This window comes from Elephantulus edwardii, unplaced genomic scaffold (assembly GCF_000299155.1).
Source record: "Elephantulus edwardii isolate Elephantulus edwardi_28Jun2011 unplaced genomic scaffold, EleEdw1.0 scaffold00096, whole genome shotgun sequence".
In the NCBI taxonomy this organism is placed as follows: domain Eukaryota; kingdom Metazoa; phylum Chordata; class Mammalia; order Macroscelidea; family Macroscelididae; genus Elephantulus; species Elephantulus edwardii.
Genome location: NW_006399846.1, coordinates 8017149 through 8043713, shown reverse-complemented (window position 1 = coordinate 8043713; position 26565 = coordinate 8017149). Strand labels below are relative to the sequence as shown.

General features: G+C 41.1%; 1 protein-coding gene across 1 annotated transcript in view; it reads left to right on the top strand.

Moving 5' to 3' along the window:
- CACNA1C (calcium channel, voltage-dependent, L type, alpha 1C subunit) overlaps positions 1 to 26565 on the top strand; it is an 847113-nt gene that overhangs the window by 617674 nt on the left and 202874 nt on the right. Inside the window, exons 11-13 of the mRNA XM_006891374.1 lie at positions 5698 to 5724; positions 15709 to 15869; positions 17278 to 17503. Coding sequence (XP_006891436.1) covers positions 5698 to 5724; positions 15709 to 15869; positions 17278 to 17503 — 414 coding nt within the window. The remainder of the gene's footprint in view (positions 1 to 5697; positions 5725 to 15708; positions 15870 to 17277; positions 17504 to 26565) is intronic.

Sequence of the window (26565 nt, the reverse complement as noted above, 5' to 3'; positions counted from 1 at the left end):
CCTCGCACATTTCATTGTAGTATTTTGCTTTGTCATTCCGAGCAGCCTTTTGGAATCTTCTGTTCAGCTCTTTAGTATCTTGAATTCTTCCTTGTGCTTTTGCTTCTGTATGCTCCAGTGCAATCTTCAGAGTCTCTTCTGACATCCATTTTGGTCTTTTCTTCCTCTTCTGTCTTTGTAATGACAGTTGGCACTCTTCCTGGATGAGTAAGGGAGATAAAATTAGAGACTGAGCCAGGTTGGGTGGAGCTTTATGAGATAACAGTGTAAGAAATCCTTGAAGGGCTTCAAGTATACTGAACAGAGTAAGGATATTTATGCAATTAGTTTGTATTCCAGAAACATCACTTTGATGTATGGAGAATGAGTAGAAAGGGGCCCAGTAGAGTAACAGGAATGGACATGAAGCAACTGTAGCAGTTACCCAAGTGTGCTGGTGGTAACTGGGTCATGATAGTAGAGCTGGAAAGAAGTGAATGGATCATTGTGTATTCTGGAGCCATTCTCTCGTAGACTCAAGAATACATTAACTATGGGAGAAAAATTAGACCAGGAAAAGAAGAAGAGGAAACTAGACAATATTAAGAGGAAAGAAGGATAGACAAGTGAAGGATTGTTTTCCAACATAGTGAAGACTAAGACAATAAAAAAGCCAGTAAGGGAGAAGCCAGGGAGGAAGGAGGTGAGTTTAGGCAGAAATTGCTTAAGGAGAGGGAAAATAGTTTTCAGGAACACAACTTTAAGGCATGGCTTTACACAGGGAGCAGGAGTTCCCCTTGAGAACCTCTGAGACTAGGTAAAAATAGACATGGCCTCAGGAGTCCTGGGTTCAAAGTTAACCACCAACTAGTTGTGTGACCTTGGCTGGAGCACTCTGCTCTAATTTTCAATCCTAAGAAACAGGAAAATTAGACTCACCATTGACTGCAGTGTGCCCTCAGTACAGCCCTGGAGTTCAGAGGACCACCTGCGAGGGCTACGACATAAGGAGACCACTTTAACATCTTTTTTATATTTGATTTGCATGTGAAATGTCATATGAATGAAGCACTCTACAACTTAAAAGTCAGGAACCACAGACCCGGGTGATATCTAAGGGTCCCTCCCAACTCTCAAAGCCTAGAGTCCTCAAAACTTCAGTGAAGAGAATTAGCAAGGGGAGTCATGCGAAATTATCTCAGTTACCTCATCACAGAAAGTGATCGTTGTGCATCATGTTGTTGTTGTTGTTATGTGCTGTCAAGTCGCTTGTGACTCATAGCGACCCTATGTACAAAAGCCCTAAACCCTGCTCTGTCCTGTGCCAACCTCACTGTCTCTGACACACTTACTGCCATTACCCTAGACACTGAATTGATCCATCTCATTGAGGATCTTCCTCTCTTGGGCTGTCTCTCCACCCTCCCAAGTATAACATCCCTTTCCAAGGACTGGTCCCTCCTTGAAACATGCCCAAAGTATGTCAGACAAAGCATCAGAATCCTTGCCTCCAAGGAGCAGCCAAGTTTCACCCCTTCCAGGACAAAACTGTTTTTTCTCCTAGCATTCCATGATATATTCAACACTCTTCTCCAGCACCAGAGCTCAAAGGCATCAGTTCTCTTTCTATCATCCCTAGCTACTGTCCAGCTTTCTGACACATAGCATGCAATTGCAAAGACTATGGCCTGGATCAGGCACACCTTAGTTTCCAGCCTGACATCATTGCTCTTCAGTACTCTGGAGAGGTCACTCACAGCTGACTTTCCCAGTGCAATTTATAGGAACTTGAAAAACAGTACAGATGATTCAAACTTGTGAGTCAGTGAGAGGTCACTAAAAGATTGCTGAGCAGGGCCAAGCCACCATGGAAACTGACATCATAAATGTGCAATCTGCCTCAAAGAACAGTTTGATATATTTTTTACAGGCTCTGATCCTAGGAGCTCTAAAACATGACAGTGATCTGAACCAGGTTGAGACTTTAGCCATGCAAGCCTCACAGAAGGCCCAGGTGGTGCGGCAGTCTACGTGGCATTGAGGGTACTGTTGACATGACGATGGGCCCAGCTGTGAACTAGGGATCAAGTCTAGTGTTAATCAGAGGTCTTGGAAGAGGGTGAGTGATTGGGAGGATCTGGAAAAGATCTGTTCAGAGATGTGGAATACTCAGTTCAGCACCTAGGAGTTGAAGCAATGTTATGTAATGACAAGGTCCAGGACTTGACCCTTCCTAGTAATAATAGCTGTGGGTGGTGATGAAGTCATGGAGTTAACGAGGCTGAGTCAGACATGTCGACGTGAATGGTGGATGGTTGACTGCAGTGCCATCTGACATATATTAAAGGCAAATTTGGGACAAGTTAGGGAAATAGTATTTCACACAGCAGGTAGTAAACATATGGTGCTCATTACTGTAAGAAGGGGGTAGAGACTGAAAATATAAATAGCTCCCCAAAAGTGCATGTATTTGTCAAATAATGACAAATGCAACTGAGTAACTGACAGAAAAAAGAAAGAATTTGTGCGGTTGTCTCTAACTCTGAACTTTAATATCAGAGAAAAAAAAAAAAAAACCATGATCTTGGAGAAGGTTTGTCTTGGAGACCTGGTCAGAAAAAGAAAGAAAAAAAAATATGTTCTGTGTTGAATGAACTTTGGACCCAACCAAGTGGACTTGTTCTGATGGTCTTGTGTTTTAATTACTAACTTTCTTCTCCAAGTTCTCCTTAGTAATGAAACGTAACATACCAGGCACGATTTGTGCCCTCACTAGAATAATAACGATGGGCAAAGCCAAGAAACCTGAGCAAGCTGTGAAAGAATAGCCTCATGGGTTGGAGGAACTGGAGACCTCTGATTTTCTGAGGGATTTTAGGAACTAGAAGCAGCTTAAAAGACAGTGAACTTATAAAACCCTACACAACATGGATGAGTCTGGAAGACATTATGCTGAGTAAAATATCTTGGTCACAAAAGGACTAAATACCACATTAAAGCCCATTGTTGTAATAAGATCGATAATGGAGGGGGGCACAGAAAACAATGGATAAATAATGAACACTGGACTGGAATGGGTGAAAGGAAGGACAATCTGAAAGGAGTGGATGATTATAAATTATGTATATGACAATTAATAGCCTAGAATGGGGCAACATTATAAAGAAAATTGGAGGAAGAGGAGGGAGAAAAACCATGGATGAAAGAATGAATGAATGAAAACCAATCTCTTTGTGAACCTTCACTAAAATTAAAAATTTTTAAAAAAAGCCAGTGGATGGGAGTGTTTGTCATAAATATGCAGCCTTGTGTAAATTAGACTCTAGGAGTAGAGTGAGACCATGGTTCCTTACACCAACACATGTGCTCTAGCTGGTTTTCTCACTGGAGCCGAGCAGCTTTCCAAACACTGGCCAATGGTCACCACCCAGGAGGTGAAGGACTACCTAGGAGGGAAAGAGGGATGTCTATCTGTTTCCCTCAAGTAGGTTTCTGCAGGTGGCCTTCCCCTAGATAACAAGCATACTGAAGAATCAAGGTCTTCACGCTACAAGAATTCTAATCCCAGCTCTCTAAGGACGTAAGGTTTTTCTTAGTGTTCAGACAAATGCCACTTGAGTAATACTTCCTACCTTCTTAAGGATTATGGTTACTAACACTTCTGTTGATTATGTAGAAGAGATTTACCAGTTTATATAAAGGCGGAATGTTTCAGAACGAGTGAAATCAAATTCATGCTCATGACCCTCAGAGAACAGCAATAAAATCAGTTTGTTACAAGTGTAGTATCCATATTGATAAGAACAGTAGCCATAGCATGATTAAGAAAAGGGTCGTATTCCATTTTCTCCTGCTCAGAATGTGCTAAAATCTAAGGGGGGGGGGGAAACACCCAACAACCCTCATTCTCCATAACCATGCTTGAACTCGGACTTCCTCTCAAACACCCATCCTTAACCCTTCCTTGAGTCTATCTCTCAGAAGCCCTTTCTTAGACTGAAGTGACTACTCAGACTGAGGTTTCCCATTTGGGAACTCACATTTACTTAAAACCTGGCGTGAGAGACAACTTTACAAGGAAAGACAAATGGTATCAATAGAAAGGCACTTCCCAGAGAATCACTGGAACATTTCTGAGACAGGGCCAGGGCTGGGGCTTGACTGTGGAGACAGACTACCCGGACAGAAAATGATGGTCATCACCTTTTGTTTATGTTTAACAATGAGGCAGAGAGACAATCTCAGGGAAGGTCCCAAGCTCAGCATGGCCCTGCTGGAGTGGAGGGCACCCAGGATTTCCCCAGCACCCAATTAGCAGCTGGGAAGCATTTGTTTCCCCTATTAAACTGTGGCTCTAAATAAAATTCTGCATTTGGCGCCCAATCCCCCTCCCACTCCCTTTGTTAACATGTGATTAAGCCCTCCAGCCCTAGCAGGCAGTCTTTGGGGGTGGGAAAAGGTTATTAGTTAACAGTTCTGAGCAGTAAAGGCACTTGGCTCAGATCCTCAGTGCCCCAGAGATATAATTATCTCATGCACGATGGCTTTGCCACCTGTCACATCTTCTGGTTTAATTTTTTTTAAATAAAAAGTAACGAGAGGGGTTGGTGTGTTCTTCCTTTGGAACACAGCTCGCTTTGAGCAGAACTGGAGCAATGCAAGCAGGCACCATTGCCTCCTGAGCTGCCTCCCCAGCTTCTGCTCCTCCCTGCTCTCGGCATCTGGATCCGTCCCTTCAGCTCTGTTTTGCATGCTGTGTCCTTCTGCAGGTCCGTCTTAGTCTTGCTTGTTCCACCTGAAATCCCTCTCATGACCACTCCTTTCTGTCAGTCCCAAAGCCTTTGTAAATGGAGAATGGAGTGGTGCCATCAGATCTGGTTTTGGCTCTCTGATGCTCTTCTCTGCCTCTGCCTCCTAACCTTCCATGTATAAACCAGGTTGTCCACAGGCCTGCCTTTAATGGGAAGCTATTCCTCACACAGTCACCATCAAGGTAGCCACTCTGCACTTCTGCCCCCAAATCTCAGACTTCACATGCCTGGCAAAATCCTGGGCTATGTCTTTAAGCCTCATTTACAACACTTTGATCAATATTATTATGGCTTCATTTCCAAATGGCTCCTTAAGCTCTGTCTTCACTTCATAACCTAGTTTAGGCCAGGCTCCTGTACAGACACATCTGACCAGGATTTTTCCACTGATGAGATGTTCTCATCTTCAAGAGAGACATACCTTCCTTCTAAGGCTTTCCCCCCCGCCCTCCAGAGGTAAGACAAGATACAGCTTTTCCTACCCTGGGTCTTCATATCATGACCTTGTAGAACGTGCTGGGCAGACCCTGATCATCTGAGAACACTGTGTTATTTATCCCTTCCCGAGGAGAGAATACTTATACTAATACTAATACTAATACTAATACTAATACTAATACTAATACTAATACTAATACTTAGTAGCATTACAATTTGTAGATTTAACAGCCAGGCCAGTTCTCTGCTTCCACATTCAAATACACACATAGACAAGGAGATGCTGATGACTAGGGTTCCTCCATCCAAAGTTGTTCTAATACATGTGTGGTATCCTTCTAGTCCACATCCTTCCAGTGCACATATATTGTTACTAAGGAACATTGAACCGCCCTAGACTTGCTAAACATCTTTTAATGGAAGAACATGCACGTATGTTATTTGGTAATGATTCCTTCTTCTCTTTCAGGCACCGCATCTCCAAATCAAAGTTCAGGTACGTGAGATACGCGATGTTCTTCATTCCACCCACACCCCACCTCTACCCTCTGCCACCCTCGTTGATGGTTCAAGGTAGTATCTACCAGTTGGCCGGTGGAAGTAGAATAGTCAGTGTTTTGTTAAGGGAGTAACTGCTTTTGTTTTGTGTGGCTGTCAACAATTTCAGAATGATTCACTGTGGTGATTGACCAACATGATGAACAGAATTTTTACTGAACTGTACCTGTGGAGATAGTTGAAATAGCATTTGTTTTGTTACATACGTTTATATCTATCATAATTTAAAATAGTAATAGTAACAATAGGAGGCTCCAAGAAATGGAGCTAGATTTACGGAGGCAAATAATTCAATCTGTTAAATTATCTATAATTCCTTTTGGCAACACCATTCCTAAGAGATTATAAAATTGAATCTGCCTCTATCATGTATATAATGAAATTCAACTAAGATAAACATTATGTGAATCTTGTTACCTGCTTCACGTTTATAGAACACTAAGATAATCCTTCCACATGACTCCAGTGGTCTTCAATCCCCAGTTTGATTTTATAGCCTCCCCTTCTCCACATCAGCCATGTGGAACATATTTGGTCCAATCATATTGAACTTCTTGCAGTTGTTTAAATTTTTTTTTTGTCTTTGCCTGAATCTGTATATCGTCATGTCTTCATCTAAAGAATTCAGATTTTGTTAAAAAAGTATATCAGATAATATTGAATCTATGATGACTTCTGCAGACTCTCCTACCCCCATTCTCTAGTGTTCTGTTCATGCATCTAACATTTACCATAGTGCAATCTAATTGTTTGTAGAATGGTTTCCTCCATTAGTCTATGCATGCCTCAGGGGTAGGCACCAAAAATGTAGTTATGGGAAGACTAGCTAAGGCAATCCATGACTTGGAGTGTGGAGGAAAGTGTGGAGTCAATCAGTGAATGTTGAATGAATGAATGGATGGCTATGTGTAGCAGGGTTGTGAATTTATGCTCTTTGATCTTTTACAGACCAAACAATTTTCAGTTGTTTTCTTTTTCTTTGCAATCACTTGTTATGCATCAGAGAGCTGGACAACAACTAAGGAGGATAGAAGGAGAATTGATGCCTTTGAGCTGTGGTGCTGGAGCAGAGTATTGAGGGTACCATGGACTGCTAGGAAAACAAACAGATTCATCCTGGAAAGGGTCAAACCAGGTGGCTCCTTGGAGGCAAGGATTCTGAGGCTCCGTCTAACATACTTTGGACATGTTGTAAGGAGGGACCAGTCCTTGGAGAGGGACATCTTGCTTGGTAGGGTGGAGGGACAGCACAGGAGGGGAAGGCACTCTATGAGGTGGATTGATTCAGTGACTGGGGCAATTGGGATGGGTGTATCGGAGATGGTGCAATTGGCACAGGGCAGAGAGGAGTTTAGGGCTGTTGTACATAGGGTCGCTATGAGTTGCAAGCGACTCGATGGCACATAACAATAACAACAACAATCCGATATTGCTTCTTTCTATTCACCTATTATGTAGTAAAAGAATAAATACACAAAGGTTTAGTCTAACTAGCATTATTTAAAAAAAAAAAAAAAACCACACACACACACACACAAAAAGCACAACACCCTACTGAGTTCTTAAAATGAAATTAAGACTAGCCAGTGAGTTTCTGAGGCTGTAAATGACATAGGAGGAAGTTGCTCACTGGTGAATTTGAATGTCAGTAAGGGCTGCCTTTGGGTTAGCAGGGTAACTCTCTGTAGACTCTGCCACAAGCACTCCTCTAAGAGCATTTACTCAGAAAAGAAAGGAAAAGGGACATTTGCATACAGAAAGACACCAGCCGATATAAATGAGAAGTGATGACTCCAATTAAAGAACTTCCAACAAAGGCATAATGTATACTCCAGAGAACAAAGAAATTATAATACAGTTGTTTGACTGGTTAGTCTTTGATTCAAGTCAAAAGGAAGATGGCTTAGAGGCTGGAAATGGGTTTTGACTGAGTATTTGGGTTTAAAGGATCACTGTGATTGATTTCAGGAACAAATTACAGAGGTTTTCAAGCATAGTTACATACCCATCCTGATGGGATCATAACACATCTCTGGTTGATAATTTAAATAAATTTCAACAGATATCTTAAGAAATGTCTTATAACCATTCTGGTACCTGGACCTCATTTCCCAGAAATAACTTATTAGATAACTTTAGATAAGACCCACTCTCAGACCCTTTCAATTAATTCTCTTTATTATGTACTAGTCATAAAGAAATATTACTTGAGTCACTTTATAGAAAAAGACAATTGTATCAAGTTTCCTTTTCTTGGAGTGTTTCTTTTTCAACATCCTGACTTAATTATCAAGAGTGGGGGGGGAAATTCTTGTTAGTTCTAACAATTAAAGTGGCTAATTGACAGGAACTTGTGAAAAGGACACATTGATTCTGTTGAATACAACTAGGGTAAACATGGAATCCCAAAGCAGGTAGGTAGGTAAGAAATTAAAAAGCCGATAATTTAATTCAGCAAGAACTGAGTTTTATTGAGACATTTAGTTATAATAAGGCTTTATGACTTTATCCTTTACTTAAAGCTGTATATTAACTAATCCTTTAAGATAAAATTTGTAGTGTCTAAATCTCCTTTTCCTCATGCACTTACTAGGATGAGAACTGGATAAATGGAGGTGAGGGTGTTCAAGATTCCAGGAAGTAAAAAGGGCTTGGTGAAGACTGGTCCTTGAACCTTTTGAGTCTTTGGACCCTTGGTTTTCTCTATCATGTGGTAGCTTCCAGGACTGTTATCTGCTGCAGTTCATTTGATGGGCATCCACCATACCAGTCCATGAAGTCATAAAAGTTGCCTCTGATCTTGAAATCTCCACCTTTATTATTGGACCCTAAGGCTCTGTTGGTCCACTAGCTTTAGTACCTCCACACCTCTGCTGAGGTCATAGAAATTTCCAGGTTCCTAGCATGCCATGAACAAACTGTGAGGAATGATGACCCCTGCATTGATGGCCCCATCATTGACTCTGCACCACCCTGGAGAGAACTCTAAGCTAAAGGCTGGAATTTCCCCAGAGCTGGCAGACACTTTGATGCTGCACCCACTGAAGGCAACATTCTAGACCCATGACTATGGATATTTCTAAAACACCTCCCTGTAACACCTTGAGACTTGGCCTCCAAGTGGTTGGGAATTAAACTGGGACTCTGGCATCTGACTTTCTATTTGACCTTTTCACTCCTTTCCCCCATATTCTACTGACTATCAATGTTATATAGGCAATTCTCATATTATATCCCCTTCCTTATTCTCTCAAAATAGGGTATAGACCTCTTTTGACATTGAAAGAGAGTTCTATAATTTTTCTTTATTTTCTACTAGTTTATTTAGTTTACAAATTTTTAAAAAAATAATTTTCTCTCTCAAAAACACTTGGCTTTTGCCTCTATTATCTACAGTATTTGAAGAAGTACCTTGGATGTAATTGGAATTTAATATACATTTGCTGAATAATGAGTACTCTTCCTTTAAGAGACAATAGGCTTGAAAGTTACTCAAAGAAAAAAAGAATAAAAAGAAAGTTCCTCAAATATCTAATCTAACAGCCAAACACTCTGTTCCCAACTTTTAACAGTCCCCAAGCAGTATGAAGTCTGCAGAACCTAAGAGTGAAGGTATATAAAAATACATCTGAAAACATTTTTAAAATGTTCTCATTACATGGAAGTGAGTGACGAGTGACTAAATGAACATGATCTGGAGGGAAGAGAGAATTACATAGCTGTATAGATTTGCCCTCATCGGGAAGTCCTCCAGAAGCCTCTGGGACATTCTTACCCAGTGCTCTATGGCATGAATTGTGCATCTGAAGAAGAGAGAACAATGGTGACCCTAAACCCCTGGAGTTTCCACTCAGCTTTGTGATTTTGCAAACTGTCTAGCCCTGAGATATCTTAGTTTCCCAGTGCTGCTGCAACAAAATAGTGAAAACTAGGTGGGGCGTTAAAGGGCAGAAATTCATTTTCTTACAGTTCTGGCGGCTGAAAGTCTTAAATCAGAGTCTCAGCTATGTTAATTCCTTTGATGGGCCTCTCTCCCAGTTTCTAGTGTCTGTGGCAATCCTGGGTTTTCCTTTGTTATGTATAAATGCACCTGCTTTCATTGTCACATGGCATCTCCTCGTTTTTATCTGTCTCTCTTGGTGTCTGTTCTGTCTTTTTATGTTAAGACACCACTCAAAGGATGAGGTTTAGGATCCAGACCACACTTGTATGGCCTCATTAACATAAAAAGGAAAATCATATTTCTGACCTGGGTCATATTTATGGGTCAAGTCTTATGGGTTAAGACTTCAACAGATTAGAGAGAGAGAGAGAGAGAGAACTTTAGCTATTATGTAAATATTTGTCATTGTAGCCAGAATATTTAATCTTCAATTGACCTGTTATAATTTAAAAACTGAACAACACAAATAAACAACTTTCTTACAAGCAATGTAAGAATGGAGCTTTTACAGTAACTTGGCAGATTGGTTAACTTAGAATATCAGAACAATATCAAACCAATCTCTGCATTGAGGAATTAGTTAAATAAGGCATTTTTTAACATCTGGAACTCACTGCTCAGAATAGAACTGAAGTAATTATGGAACAAAGAGAAAAGTCTTTAGCAGTGTGAAGGGATTAGTCAGAGAACCTGTGCAGTTGAGATTTCCGTCCCTTGACTTTACAGAGGTGAATTCACTTTCTGAAGTGAAGCCCATAAGGTTATAATACTAAGAACACTGTCATACCAGTGAAATATGTCTCCAATATCTCCTTCTGCCATGCCATAGCAACAAGGCATAAATTCTAATTGGCCCAATATCCAGCAGTCCACTTTTAAGTTAGTTACTTAGAATTATTTTCCAAGTTGTTTGCCCTCAGTTCTTTTCAAGATGGAGATTTCATCTACCAACTTGTAAGAGCCTTAATGTTCACCATTTTTACTTTGTCCACTATTCTTGATTACTGTCAGCTACGTCAAGAGCATTGCTCTCTCATCACTATCCACCCACATCGCTGGGTCATAAGAGGCTGAGGGCTTTAAAGCCCTGTCATCAGAATGTTAATAAGTTTGTGCAGAGTTTGTCTTCAAGTTCAACCAGATAGCTCAACCATGCTATCACCAAAGTTCTCTTATTGTGTGAGATGGCACTATAGGTTTTGAACAAAGTATGAGACATTCCTTTTCCTTCAAGAATCATATTATTTTATTGGGGAAGCAAAAACCACCTCAACATTTTAAAAACAATTAGTCAACCTCGGTCTGCTCTAAGACCAACGAAGATGCCCTTAGGTGTGCTCCAGCCACACTTGTATTAATCCCCAACGTAATGCCAAGCACAATTCTTATCATTACTGTCTCACCAGTGAGCACCTCTATAAAAATCTTATGCAGCTAAGTTGTGTCCATTGTGTTAACTGTTGAATATCCAGTTATTTAACCTGTGATGAATGTTACGTATTTCCTGAACGCATAACTAAAATGAGTATTGCATGGAATATATACTAAAGAAGTTCTAGGGCTGGGGATACTAGAAGAATTTGTCATGCAGGATCTTGAGCTGACCTTATAGTCATGGAAGGACACAGAGACAGAATCACAGAAGGTGGAGATCCTGGTCGGTGGAAGGACATTCCACATAGGCTGAAAGACGACGAGGACAAATCCCAACACTGAGAAAGGGCCAAGACAACCCAAAGGTGAAAGAGTAGGGGTTGCCCGTGAGAATACACTGGTGGTGAAGTTTAGAGAAGTAGATTAGGAGCATTCATATTTATCCTCCTCTCCTGTGTCTACATATGGAAGGTTCTATTTCTAGAGCAAGCACTTTTCCATTTAATGTGAAAGGAACATGAGTAGCAGGCAAATTTCTCCTCCCTGTTTTATCATTTAATTTCTATATCCTCCATGAATATGTAAACACACAAATAAATTTACACATTCTAATAAACTATTACATTTATTATACAGTAGGAAGCGTTGCCAGGAAACCAGTTGTCAAGCACAGCTATATTTTGAAGAGTAGGAGGTGTGTAATTATCTTTAAATACTTTCCCTGGATAGTAATTACCCCACCCCCACCCCAGCCCAAATCCATGTGACTCCGTGAATGGTTGTACCCAGGAGCAGCTTGATCTAATGGGGTGCCATCCTGCCTGTCACACTCACTCCTTCAAGGGCTCACAGACCCACAAGACAGCCCTGACCAAGTGGCACCACAGCCACTGCTCCAAACGTGGAGAATGAGAGACCTAACCAAGTGCCCGTGTTAATCTAATGCCAGGCTTGTTCTTTTATACTGTAAAAGGGAGCAAGATTGAGAACTTAACTCTACATAAAAGTTAACAGTAATTCTCTAATGTAAAATTGTATCTAAAATGTGTTCTTTGAGACTACAACATAAGCTGTTTACAATTGGGTATGAAACGGTCCTGAAAATTCACTCTCCAGGGGCATAAAAAGGTCTCTGCAATGTTAATGTGAAAAATCAGTGGTTCGAATCTACCGCCCCTCTTCAAGAGAAAGATGAGCAGTCTTCCTCCCATGAAACCTGGAGAAGGGATTCTGTGAGTTGAAATAGCATTCAATAGCAGTAGGTGGTGTTTTTTTACTAGATAGCTGTAGGGTTTGGGTTTGGCATTTTTTTTCTACAATGTTAATAATCACAATATCAAGAAAGAAAGAGAGCCCTGCCTTGCGAAGAGCAGACCCCTCAATGCTGAGCTCTGGCAAACTCGAGGGGCTCCCTGCAGCTTCAGCTCACATGGGACTTCCCTCATTGCTGTTACACTTGTCTCGCCCTCCCTCATCCTTGCTTTCATCCAGGATATTCTAGAGGATACTAGCATCCAAAAGTGTTTGCAGTTCATAGGTTTCTGACTCAGGGGCATTTCTTCTGTTTGTAGTGAATTCTCTCATGTAGTAGATGTCCTGTGTAAAGATTTGTTCCTCATTGTTGAGGCTCAAATACTTAAAGTAAGGATCCAATAAGAAAAAAGCACTACACAAATGAATCTCCTTCTCCTGTGTTCTGTAAACCAAATTCTACATTCTCAAGAGAAAGGAAAAAGAAATTATAACAACGGCAATAAAACCCTTTCTTAATGAAGTCTTCACTTATAACAGATTTTAGGGGGGGGAATGGTAACAGAGATTTGCCCAAACTATGAAGAAATATAGTAGAAAAATGACACCCCAAAAGTAGGAAAATGACAGAGCTGAAATACAGATGAAGTCACGTGCTCTCAAATTGAAATTTAAAAGGTACAGAGGTTTACGTCCCTGGTAACTCTGAATTCTAGTTGTCCCTACCATCCTGGAGGTCTTTATGTGGGACAAACTGCTGGGTGTGCATTAGACTACTATCCGAATGGTTAACAGTTTTCACGCAGCCAGCAGCACCACAGAAAAAGGACCCAGAGGTCAACCACCATACACACTACAGCTAAGAAAACCTGGTAGAGTCACAGGGCTTTGCAACCGATAGAGTTGGAGAGTTGTAATTGACTTAATGGCATTTGTTTGTTTGTTTGTTTGTTTGTTTGTTTGTTTGGAACACACTGGGTCAAGGATTAGCTAACATCCTGGTGGTGATTTTTGCCATATCTTCTCTGGAAGAAGGCACGTAGGCTGATGGGCAGAACTTGTAAAATACTTGGCCCACTTTAAGCCTCACTGCATATCGTATTCCTTAACCCAGGGAACGCAGATAGATCTGTCACATGCAGAATTACATTTTCACACAAACAGAATTCTGCTCCATCAAGGCACCCTACCGAGGAAATCTTGAAGACCTTGTGATTGTCCCTGAGCAGAGGATGGAAGTCACAGACTCATGCTGTGAACTCTAATTTGCAGTATCAAACCCCAAAGTGGAACACCAATTTTCATGATCTTTTGCCCTTTTTTAACTACAATCCACAATAATAAGTACATATCATATCTTGAAACAATATGTACCCAGACATACACACACACGTGCACACACACTCACCTTAAACAAGTTTTGTTTTAAAAAATAAAACACTTCTGTATCTTGCTTTTATATTTTATATTATGCCGCACACTGGAATTTTATATTCTGCTCTGCTTTATTCTCTTCCTTTTTCCTTTCCATTGACCATCAGGATCTACTAGATAGATTTCATGACCTACTAATGGGTAGCAGTGTAAGGTTTGAAAGACTGCTCTAAGGCAAGTCCCGCAGGCTTATTTAGAGGTGTGTCCATCTAGACTGGGAAGATTTGTGAAAAAGAGGTCATTTTCTTGAAAGAGACAGATGCTCATAAACAACTCATGCTCTAAGATTCCCCTTTGTCTCTCTCACCTTGTTTGCTACCCAAACAGAGCTCCATCTTCAACTGCCTGGGGAATATCTCGACAATCATGATGTGCTCCAGCATTTCCAAAGATAAATCACCATCTTCCTCCTCCTGGCTGCTCTGCCTGCTTCTCCTCCTCTGTATCTACCTTGATTAAAGGTGTCACACTAACTAGTTACTCAGCTAGAAATTTTAGCAATGTTTTCCATATCTTTCTCTATTATCCTCTACATACAGTCAATCAAAGTCATAGTCCTGATGATTTGACCTCTAAAACTACTCCCAATTCAGTGTCTTCTTTTCCCCTAACTCAGATGTCTGAGCATGTCCTGCCATCCCTGATCGAGAAGTTGACAGAGTTGGTCAGTAGTGGCTAGTTGGATTTTCAAGTACAATCATGTTAGTCTGCCTCTCAAAGTCCTTAGCATGACTCTGTATGCTGCCTCCAGAATTCTTCTCCAGCATTATTGTCTCCTTTGCACAGTGTAGCCATTTATTAAATAAATTTATGGCCACCCAAGTCATACCGTAGAAACTATACGAGTTCTCTATCTCAAGAGGATGACATGAGCATCAAGCTGCAAACCCCTCCATCAAAGAATCACAGAATCCTAGGAGATTATCCAAGATAATGCTTCTTATCCATAGCTGTATATTAGACCTATTGATGGAGCTTTAAAAATTCCTAGGACTAAGTTACACTCCCAAAGAACAGATTTAGTTGGCTTCAGAGCAAATTGGTTTCTGAGTGCTAGTGAGTTGGTTGGTTGTTTATAGTTCTCCCGGGAACATCCAGGCTGGAGAATCATTGACAAAGTTTCCCAGCTATGGAAGCAGAGGCTCATTAGGCCATGACTGAACATTGGGAACCATGGAGTGCATGAATTTATGTGTGAAAGGTGCATGTATGTGTGAATGTTTCTGTTTTTCTGCCCAGGAGGTCTACACATTCCTCAAATTCTCAAAAGATTCTGAAGAAGCAAAGAACCTCTGACATATATTCTTAACCTTTATATTTTCTGGCTTGAACAGCATGGAGTATGGGACAAGAGCAAAACACTGCTATGTAATTGATTCTTGATTAAGTTACTCATCTTCTCTGAGCTTTGTTTCCTCCTCGACACATTTGAAACACATTATCTGCTCTGCTGAGTTAGTAAAAGGGTAGAGAGAAGGCATGAGAAGTGCCTGATGTGGTTGGTACCTGCGAGAGATGAAGTTGTGAAAGTGATTGCCATGAACAAGTCTATTATGACCACTACCACTGATATTAATAACACTCTTAATGCTAATGCCATTATTAGATAATAAAACTCTTTTCCATTTATTGAGGGCCTTTAGTTTTATGCCAGAGACATTATATGGTATTGTTCAAAACCCCACAAAAACCCTATGAGGATGGTGCTATTCAGAGAATATCAGGAGTGTATTCAAGATAATAGAACTAATTGGAAGTGTCAGAGCCAGCCCATTGGATGGGCAGCGCTGTCTCCTCATCATTGGCTTGCTCTGCTCCAGAGCAGTCACAAGTTGGAAGGAAGGCACCGAGGTGAGTTGCAAGTCAAGAGCATCTGATATTTTACCACTCCCACCCATCCTCTCTCCTTCCCCCTCGCAGTCGCTACTGGCGCCGGTGGAATCGGTTCTGCAGAAGAAAGTGCCGTGCTGCGGTCAAGTCTAACGTTTTCTACTGGCTCGTGATTTTCCTGGTATTCCTCAACACACTCACCATTGCTTCAGAGCATTATAACCAGCCCCACTGGCTCACGGAAGTCCAAGGTGAGAGTCGACCCCGGGCTCTGTCCTATTTTGTTCTCACGAAGTCATCCCTGAACCCCAGGAAGGGGATAACCGTAGGCAGAAGTGGACAAGGGAGTGGCCGACAGCCATGGCTCTTGGCAGGAGCTGTGCTGGGCACAACAAGGGTCTCGCTGCTCTCGGGCCCTCCAGCATGTGTAACCGTGTTGTGAACAGACTTGGCTCACCTGGCTTGGCACACACAATCTGCCTGCCCTAGTGTCCCCATGTGTCCAGGTGACCAGGACATGAGCCACAGTCTATCTCTCCCCTGACTGCTGACATCACAGAATGAATTTTAAGTACCTTCGGTGGGCTTTTCCAGAGCATCTGAGCATGAGGTACACTGACAGACAAATAAGAGTAAAAAACAGCAGCCTGTGCACAAGGAACTATCCTGGGGTCGGGGGAGGGGGTAGTTAGGGTCTTTCACTTTTCCCTGAACCTCAAGAAGAGGAACTCACTAGTTTATGTCTTAGTATCTCCTGGAAGTGGAGACAACATGGCCCTGGCTTCAGGCTGTGTTCCATCATCCTGGGAGCACATTGGGTCCAGTAGGGAAGAAATCTAACTCAGAGAGCCTGGCTTTCACTTGTGTCTGATGGATTAAGGTAGATTAGTAATCTCTCTGAATTTGATTCCTCAGCTCTGAAAAACAGGCATGATAATAATATTGCATCTTCACCAAAATTGTGCTTGGAGTCAAGAAGGCAAGACTTTAGAAGGACCTTGTTACCCTTGATGGCAGAGAGGTCAGGGGGTTGACACCACTCAGTGGCTCCTTCTCCTTCACTTGAGGAATCTTGATTCCTGGAGCCAGTCCTTGGACAGAGACATCATGCTAGGAAAGAGATGAAGACCTTTAACGAGGTGGATTGGCACTCAGTGACTGCACCAGTGGTCTCCAACATGCAGGAGATTGTGAAGATGGCACAGGATGAGGCAGGGTTCAGATCTGTTGTTCATAGGGTTGGTGTGGGTCGTAGCTGACTCGACAGCACCTGACAGTAACAAGTGGCACCTTGGAAGAAAGGCCTGGCAATCTTCTTCTGAAATAACAGCCGTTGGAAATCTATGGTGCACGGTTCTACTCTCTCACACAGAGTTGCTACGAGTCAAAGACAACTCAGTGGCAATTGGTTACTAGTTAATGTGACTTACGATTATTGTTATAGACGTTATAATCTTATCATCAGAGCCTTAGCTAGGCCTAGGGGTGAATGGGAAAGATGTCCTGGGTGGGAGGACTGCTTATTGGGTTTAGGGTGGAATCATTTTTCCTTGCCTCAGATGGTGATAATTATTTGTGCTTGCTTTCTCCTCCCCCTCCTCTCTTTGCATTCCTCTCCTACCCTGACTTGGGTCCCACCTTCTCTTCTGGACCTGCCAGATACTGCCAATAAGGCACTGCTGGCCCTTTTCACAGCTGAGATGCTGCTCAAGATGTACAGCCTGGGTCTGCAGGCCTATTTTGTGTCCCTCTTCAACCGCTTCGACTGCTTCATCGTGTGCGGGGGCATCCTGGAGACCATCCTGGTGGAGACCAAGATCATGTCCCCTTTGGGCATCTCTGTGCTGAGATGTGTCCGACTACTGAGGATATTTAAGATCACAAGGTAACACGTCTCTGTGGAGTTGGGGCCCAGGAGAAGTTCTTCCTAAAGATGAGGGAGCTAGAATGATCTGGGGGGAGTTGCTGCTATTTCTTGAAATGAACATCCTCAAATCAAAAGAAGAGCATTTTTCTTCTTTTTGATGATTCCCTTTTAGAAGGGCCTGCAATCATGTTCATGGTTCATATGCAGCTGCTAAAGTTTGAGTGTTGATACTCACCTTGTGGTACTGTGGAAGAAAGTCCTGGCAATCAGATTCTGAAAAATTACAGCCAAGAAAGTTCCATGGCATAGTTCTGTATAACACATGAGGTTATCTTGAGTTGCAATCGACTCAACAGTGGGTTTGGGGATAGCTTCTAGAAATTCTTTGGGCCACTATTATTAGAGAGCCAATTTAGTAGTTTAATCAATGGGATTTATTCTGTCTCATAGAAGAAGTGCACAGGTAGGTATCCCAAGCCTCAGGGACCCAGCACCCCAATGCTTACTTTCATTCCCAGGATCCCAAGCTTGAATTAGAGGCAGGAAGAAGGAAAAAGCCAAAAATACACCTGAGGCACTCACTCTGGCCAGTCAGCCTGTTAACTGAGCTCTCCCAGAAATCTCACCCAAAAGCTCAGTGTCTGCCTCTAGCAGGTGCTGCTTGTTAAGTACCATTGAATCGAACCAACACGTAGTTGACCCTCCAGTGTGTTTTCAGAGGCAGTAAATCACATGGGAAGAGATTGCCCATCTTTCTCTTGTGGAGCAGCCAGTGGTTTGGAACTGTGTGCCTTTTAGTTGGCAGCACAACTCCTTACCACTCAGCCATCAGTGCTTCTTCCTCTAGCTGGTAGGGGTAAGAAATGCAGCCTTTAGCTGGGCACATTGCTGATATAAATGAAACCAAGATTTCTCAACTAGTGAAGAATAATGGATATTATCATATCCATTATTATTATTATATATATCCACAGATGGCTTTCAGTCCTCTGTCCACACCTTTAACCCCTTCTCATCTGTCTGTCTGTCTTCCCACTCAAGGACTGCAGTCTTCCAAACTTCCCAGGTAAAGCATGGTTCTCATGGAGAGAACAGACAAGAGAAGGGAGTTGATGAAGTTCTCTGAGACAGTAATTTGCAACCCTGTTGCATTATTTGTAAAACTTTTATTGAGATTTCATTTTCATACCATACCATGCAGTTCTGGGTTTTAGTGTGCAATCCAATGGTTCTGTTGTGTATTTGCAGTTATGCAACCATTTCCACAGTCTAGATGTAAACATTTTCTTCACCCCAAAAAGAAAGCCCATACCTATTTTCCATTCCCTCTAGCCCTGTTGTTATGTGCTGTCTAGTCAGAAACAGACAACTAAGGTTGACTTATAGCTGACCCTCCAATAGATTTTCAGAGAGAATAAATCACCCAAGAGGGGATTGCACAGCTTTCTTCCATGGAGCAACTTCTGGATTCAAATCACAATACCTTTGGATTGACAGTGCAACTCCTTACCACTAGGCCACCAGTGCCTCCTGCCCACCCCTCAGCCCTAGGCAACCTTAAATATACTTTCTATCCCTGTAGGTTGACTCTTCTGGACATTTAATATAAGTAGAATCATATAATATGTGATCATTTGTGACTAAACTTTTTCACTTAGTATAATGTTTTCAAAATTCATGCATTTATAGAGCATCATCCCTTTTCATCACCAAATAATATTCCAGAATTTGAGTATAGGACATATGGTTTATCCATTCATCAGCTGATAGGCATTTGGGTTGCTTCCACATTTTGGTGAATTTTGAATAATGTTTCTGTGTACAAGTTTTTACATGGCTATGTGCATCATTTTTCTTGGCTGTATACTTCAGGTTTTTTTTTCCTTGAATATGTACCTAGGGATTTTTAGGTTGTAGAATAGCTCTATTTTTAACGTTTTGCAGAATTGTCAAATTATTTGCTAAAATAATTGTACTTTTTGTCATTCCCACTAGCAATACATAAGGGTTCCAATTTCTACATATCCTCATAGTCATTATATTTTTATGGAAGAATAAAATAGAAAAAACACACATTAGGGAACCTTACCCACGCGTACGCACATGCACACACCCACGTGTACGCACAGACATAAACATTGCTTCACCAAAGTCTTTAATATGCCTGCATACATGGATGTTTGTGTGTATATGCATATCTCTCTCTATCTCTGTGTGTGTGTGTGTGTGTGTGTGTGTGTGTGTTATTTGAAAAGTGATAAAGTGATATATGTTTTTAAGTGTGGGCTTTGGTCATAAAAAGTTTGTCTTTAGAGGAACCTATCAGAGACCCCTGGTGCACAAGAGATACAGACATCACAGGTAAATATTATTCCATGCATAACCTTGCACTCTAACAACAAACTCTCATCTACAAGCGGATATGTAGGCACACAAGCATAATGAACAGATATGGATGGTTAAAAGGGACTTGTTACCGTATGAAGGTTTGTCAGATGATAGCTCTACATACATACTTTATCTACTATAAATATATCCCTATATATGGTTGAGCCCACAGGCAGCACAATTATGTAAACTTTCTAATCATAACCAAACACCTTGAGAAAATAAGCTGCTAGTTCTAGTGCCTCAGAACTATATTTGGAGGCGACATCAAGATCAACTAGGATAGCATAGTCCACATCCACTTTGCTGAGTAGTGTCTGAGATCTTACAAACGTTACCAAAGGCCATCAAAGGTGCAGCTACTAATCTCTCTGCCCATAACAGAGAAGAGGAAAAAAGAAAAGTCAATTATATACAGAAACAATCCAAAGGACCAATGAACTTCATGACCTTCTGAATTTCACTACCCAGAGACCAGAAGAACTAGGTGGTGCCTGGCTACAGCTACCCACCACTCTAAAAGTAATGACAGTAGAGGGTCTTGGACAAAACAAGAGAAACTTGAGGGGGAGGGGAACCTCAAAATCACAAACATTATCAGAGACTGGTAAAAACCCTGAGTTCATGGTGCTTAGTCCCCCTTTGAGCCTGGAAGTAGTTTTATTAGAACTTGGGTTTAAGTTTCAATCAAACATTAGACAAGCTTATAAAGTGAACCATAATACCAGTTATTTACTCCCTAGAGCAGCTATCATCCAAGACCTAAACTGTATTATTTTCCAAGAAAGAAAGCTCAGAAGATAAGAATGGATATGACAGAAAGACGAACGGAAACAAGAATTACAGGGAAGAATTGGGAAGAGTGCTATAAGAATTTAGAACTATAATTAATGCCATATAACTGCCCCATGCAGTTTCCAAGCCTGTAATCTTTATAGAAGCAGACCACACTGTCTTTCTCCCAAGATGTGACTGGTGGGTTCTATGTGCCAGCCTTTAAGTTAAGTCAAGCTTTTAACCACTATACAATCAGGGAATGATCAGGAGCTTGCAAAGTATCCTATGGTCTCTTATTTGCAATTCTCCCAGCAGCCACCTAGTGCACATATGCTCATATGAAGTTGTTAAGGATAAAGACAGGTTTCAAAGAGTTCCCTTCACAGCAAGCACTCAGTATCCAGAAGCTTTTATTGTTCCATTGATTGTGATTGTTTTCATCATCATCATTAGGAGAGGGAAGAAGAAGTAAGCAATGGCTCGTGATCTATATACTTGCTTGCTCTTCCTTTTGTTTATCTACCCTGTATCTACTATGTGTCAAGCTCTGAGAAACAGGGAGAGTGTATAACATGAACTGAACTCAGGAGAAATTGATGGTCTGGCTTGAGAGATGGTGTTTGTGTAAATGAGAGGAGTAAAACAAAATTTAAGGCAGAATGTAATGAGTTGGAGAAATGTACTGTATAGGCAAAATATACCTGCTATGGGAAACTGGGAATTGGAGAGAATCCCTGGAGAAGGGTTACTATCAGAAGAGAGGATTGAAGAATACACAGAATTTAAACTCTCAAGTTATCACTCCTCAACATGTCTCCTTCTCCCCTTAAAGAGAAAGCACCCTTTCTAAATGTTGTGAATATCTAGACATTACTGAAAATCTTTGGTTTAGATGGAAAGTAGGCAAATACTAGTAACAATAATCATTAACATGCATCCGTGCTTACTCTATACCAGATAGTGAGATCCACATTCTTACCTTACTCAGATCATCTGTACCTATAAGAGAGGGTAGGGAACAGAAACAAAAACCACACCTACTCTCATCCAGTTAATTCCAAATACAGAAGTACCATAGGATGGAGCAGAACTGCCCACAGAGCTTTCTGAGGCAGTGGACCTTTGCAGAGGCAGACTGCTTCATCTTCCTCTTTCGGAGAGACTAGTGAGCTCTGGTGTTCTACTGGCAAAAGCTGCACTGCAACCCCTAAGGCACATGGTTCAAATCCACCAGCTGCTCGGCAGGAGAAGGATAGGCATCCTCCTCCTGTGTGATTAACAGCCTCTGAAAACACACCAAGGGTTAGTTATGGGTCGGTTCCTACTTGATGGTACACAACAACAATAACCAGTAGATTTGAACAGCTTATCTTTCAATACAGTGCTTAAGCCGCTAGGGTTCCTTGAATGAAGAGTAACTTCTCCCTATAGTCATTGAGTCAGTTCCAACACAACAGACTGCTAGCCAAAAAGTCAATAGCCCAAATCCACCAGCCACTCACTGGAGAAAGGCAAGGTGGTATCTTCATCTAAACATTTACATCTGGGAAACTCAATGGAGAGTATCTATGAAGCATTGTTCTGTGCCATCGAGTCAGTTTTCAGAGGCAGTAAATTGCACCAGAGGAGATTGCTTGTCTTTCTCTCACAGAACAGCTGGTAGATTGATTTGAACTGCATACCTTTGTGTTGGAAGCTCAGACCCGCACCACTAAAGCCACCAGAGCTCCACAGAGTACCATTATTATCATTATTTGAGAAAATCAGGGTCTAAAGAGTTAAATCATTTATCCCATGTCTGAAATACTGACCAGACTATTGGCACAGAGATAATCTTGCTATCCCTTCACAAATTGATCCAGACTCATAACACCCCCAAAAAGGCAGGATAAAACTGCCTGATACAGTTTCCAAGGCTTTAATCTTTAGGGAGATCTGGAGACCTAGTGGCAAGAAGCTGTGCTTCAATCCCCAAAGGCATATGGTTCAAGTCCACTAGCTGCTCTGTGGAAGAAAGATGGGCATTCTCCTCCATGCAATTGATTTACTGTCTGAAAACCCATGGAGGGTCAGCTCTGGGTGGTTCTGACTCGATGGTACACAACAGCAACAATCATTAATAAGCAGATTGTCACACTTTCCTCCCATAGATAGCTGGTGTGTCCAAACAACTGACTTGTTAGTTAAATGGAAGCTCTTTAACCTCTATGCTACAGTGACGTCTGGTCAGAGGTAGAGCTGGAATTAAATGTCTGTTTGGCTTCAAGTCCTGTGTTCATAGCTATTTGAGTTAATTGCCTAGTTGATGAACCAGCTTGTCTTATTGACTTATGCCCCTGAGCCAGGGCTTTAAGAGTTCTACATACTGCTTCTTGTTAGATAATTATTGATTTCTACTTGTTCCTCCAGGTAAATGACATCTTTAACATAGAATTTTCAATATCCCTTACATATTTTTTTAATTATTATTAATTTTAATGAACATTTACAGAGACTTTGGATTTCCATTCATTCATTGTTGCATTTTTCTCCCTGCCCAGCCCTCTCCCCCAAATTTGCTCTTCTCTTTGAAAAGTAAAATTTTTTTCATTTTTATACAATCCCTTGCTCCAAGTCCACTCCACTATGAAGCCTTCATTCTGGACTCTTGTCATGATAATAATACCTAATCATATATCATTTTTAAACAGTTCTCTCCCTCATCTGTTTCAATGCAGTATACATTATTTATCCCCTCTTTCTTAGTCTGCCCTCAACCCCAATGTTAGTTCCATTTTACAACAGTGACATTATGCAATATGTGTCCTTTTGTGACTTGAGATATTTCACTCAGCATAAAAGTCCTTCAACGTCATCTATTTTGTAGAATATTTCATGAGTGCCTTGTTTTTCAAAGCAGCATAGTATTCCATTGTGTGAATATACCAGAGCTTCTCTATCCATTCATTTGTTGATGGGCACTTGGGTGGTTTCCAACTCTTTGTTTTGTGAACAAAGCTGCAGTAAACGTGGATGTGCATATATCTGTTGGATGGCAGTTATGGTCTCTTTAGGGTATATTCCCAGTAGTGGAATTGCCGAGTCAAATGGTATTTCTATTTACAATTTTTTGAGAAATTGCCCTACAGCCTTCTGTAGTGGTTGCACCACTTTACACTCCCACCAACAGTGAATAAGGGTTCCAGTTTCTCAGCATTTGTTATTTGCTGTTCTGTTAAATATTGCTATCCTTCCTGGAGTGTGATAGCAGTTTTGATTTGCACCTCTCTTAGAGCTAGGGATTTTGAACATTTCTTCAGGTGTTTATTGGCCATCTGAATGCCTTCTTCGGTGAAGTGTCTGCTCATATCCTGTGCCCATTTTGCAGTTGCATTGTTTATCCTTCTCTTGTTGTGGTGCTCGAGTGTTTTATAAATTCTAGATATAGGTCACTTGTCTGACATGTCATTACCAAATTATTTTTTCCCACTCTGTGGCTTCCATTTTTACTCTGTTAGAGAAGTTTTTGGATGTGCATAGGGGTTTGATTTTTAGAAGGTCCCATTCATCTATTTTATCCTCTCCTGGTTGTAGGTTCTCAGGATGCTTGGCAGACTGTTTATGTTGTGGATTAGGGCTTCTAGAGTTCTTCTCAGCTTTTCTTTAATGAAGTTTATAGTCCTTGGTTTTAGTTTTAGGTCCATGATCCACTTTGAGTTGGTTTTTGTGTATAGAGTGAGGTGTGGATCTTGCTTGAGTTTTCTACAGATAGTTTTCCAATTTTGCCAGCACCATTTGTTTAAAAGGCTGTCGTTTCCCCACTTGACTGATTTTATCTCCTTTTAAAAAATCAGTTGACCATAGGTAGATGGGCTGATTTCTGGATTCTCAATTCTATTCCATTGATCTATGTGTCTGTCATTGTACAAGTACCACACTGTCTTACCACTGCGGCAATGTAGTAGGTTTTGAAGTCAGGGAGTGAGATGCCTCCTACCTTGTTTCTCCTCTTAAGGAGTGCTTTGCTTATTCTGGGCCTCTTTCCATTCCAAATTAAATTGGAGATTGCTTTTTTTCACATCATTGAAGAATGGGATTGATATTTGTATTGGGATTGCATTGACCGTGTAAATTGCATTTGGTAGTATTGTTATTTTCACATTATTGAGTCTTCCTATCCATGAGAAAGGGACAGTATCCCTTATAAAACTCTTAAAAGTTAATTTGGTTGTTATTCATTTAGATTTTGGGGTGGGGTTTTTGTTTTGTTTTGTGGGATTGTTTGGGTGTTTGGTTTTTTTTTTTTAAATTTCCTATAGAAAAGAAGGGAGCTCTGATGGCCTAGTGATTAAGGAGTTGTGCTGCCAACCCAAAGGCAAGCAGTTTGAATCTACCAACTGTTCCATGGGACAAAGATGGACAGTCTTCTCCCATGTGATTGATGGCCTATGAGAACCTGTTGGAGGATCAATGATTAGTGGTGCATCCCAATGGCAATGACAGAGAGAGAAAAGTCTTGTTCCTAAATATTGTCACATCATTTTAATGAGACTTTACATTCATTCTCATTTTAATCAACAGTTTATCTATTTCTTCTAATATGAAGCAATTACCAAGAAACTATCTTTTAAAACTCTGTCTATATTTGAGAGCTTCCAATAGCTGCATCACAGAAAAGATTAGTGATATTTTCAGATCTCTTGAAAGCCTAATAAACAGAATACTTTCATTATATAATTGGATATTACTTTAGCAAAGGCCATCCTCTTCCTGATTTCAAGTCTCAAACCCTCTAGGGGCTTTTGAAAAACAACAGAGACTCACTGATCTGGGGAATCCCATGCTGCCTCTGAAGCTTATCTCTAAGTCTAGACTTGTCAGCACAGTTCCCTCCGGTGACCAGGAAAATGACTGAGTATGAATTGGGGCCGGACGTCATAGTTGCTGTATTCTAGGCTGGGATTGCGTCATCTATGCATGGTCTTGACATCCAAACAAGTCTTTGTCTCCCAATTCTCTTAAGATCTCTTGGAAATATTTTTTTACCAGGTCCCAGTACTCATGTTTTTTGGTTTGTTTTTTTTTTTAAAGAATGTAATCTAAACCATTTATTATGATTCCCAAACTGAAACCTGAGCTCACTCCAAGACTCACTACGGTCCTAGAGAATTGGATCAGCAGCCCCTGGAGAGTTCCATGCTGGAGGCCTCTGACCTCACTTTGAGAAACCTTGAGTAATGTCATGTTGCTGTTCTTTGTCCACTTTTTTGCCTTGGCCGTTCGTATAACTGGAAAGCTTGCTTCTCACCACTCCACTCTGTATGTATACTAGAGTCTTTATCCATATTAAGATTGTACTTTCAGTCATTCTTAACTACCAAAACACATGATAATAAAGGGCTACTATGATTTCAGCAAAGCTGTTGAATGTTCAGCAAGCTGATTTAACTACTGTTAATTCCTACTCACTGTATATCGTTGGTGATACTCATATTTATCTGAAAAACAGTAGTGTGAATGTAAAACAGGCTGTTTATTTGATCTACTCCAGTGTTTGATGGACTGTGGATTCTTTTTTCCTTCCTGCAATTCCAGACTGTCTTTCTCTCATTCAGGATTCACAATCCAAGAGTTGGGGGCACTTATCTGGACCATTGGCTCTCAACCATAGATTTTGATACTTTTGTGTCTCCAGAGCAGTTGAATTGTGTATAGCAAGTAACTGGTTATTGGCATAGTGGTTAAGCAGCTCTGCTCCTGTGCCATTGAGCCAGTGTCAACGCATAGCTGACCCACCAGCAGGTTTTTAGAGACAGTGAATCACATGGAGCAGCCACAGATTTTCAACCTGTATGCAGAACAGATTATTAGGGAGGCTGGGCTCTATGAGGAGAAATGTGAGGTCAAGATTGGTGGAAGATCTATCAACAATCTAC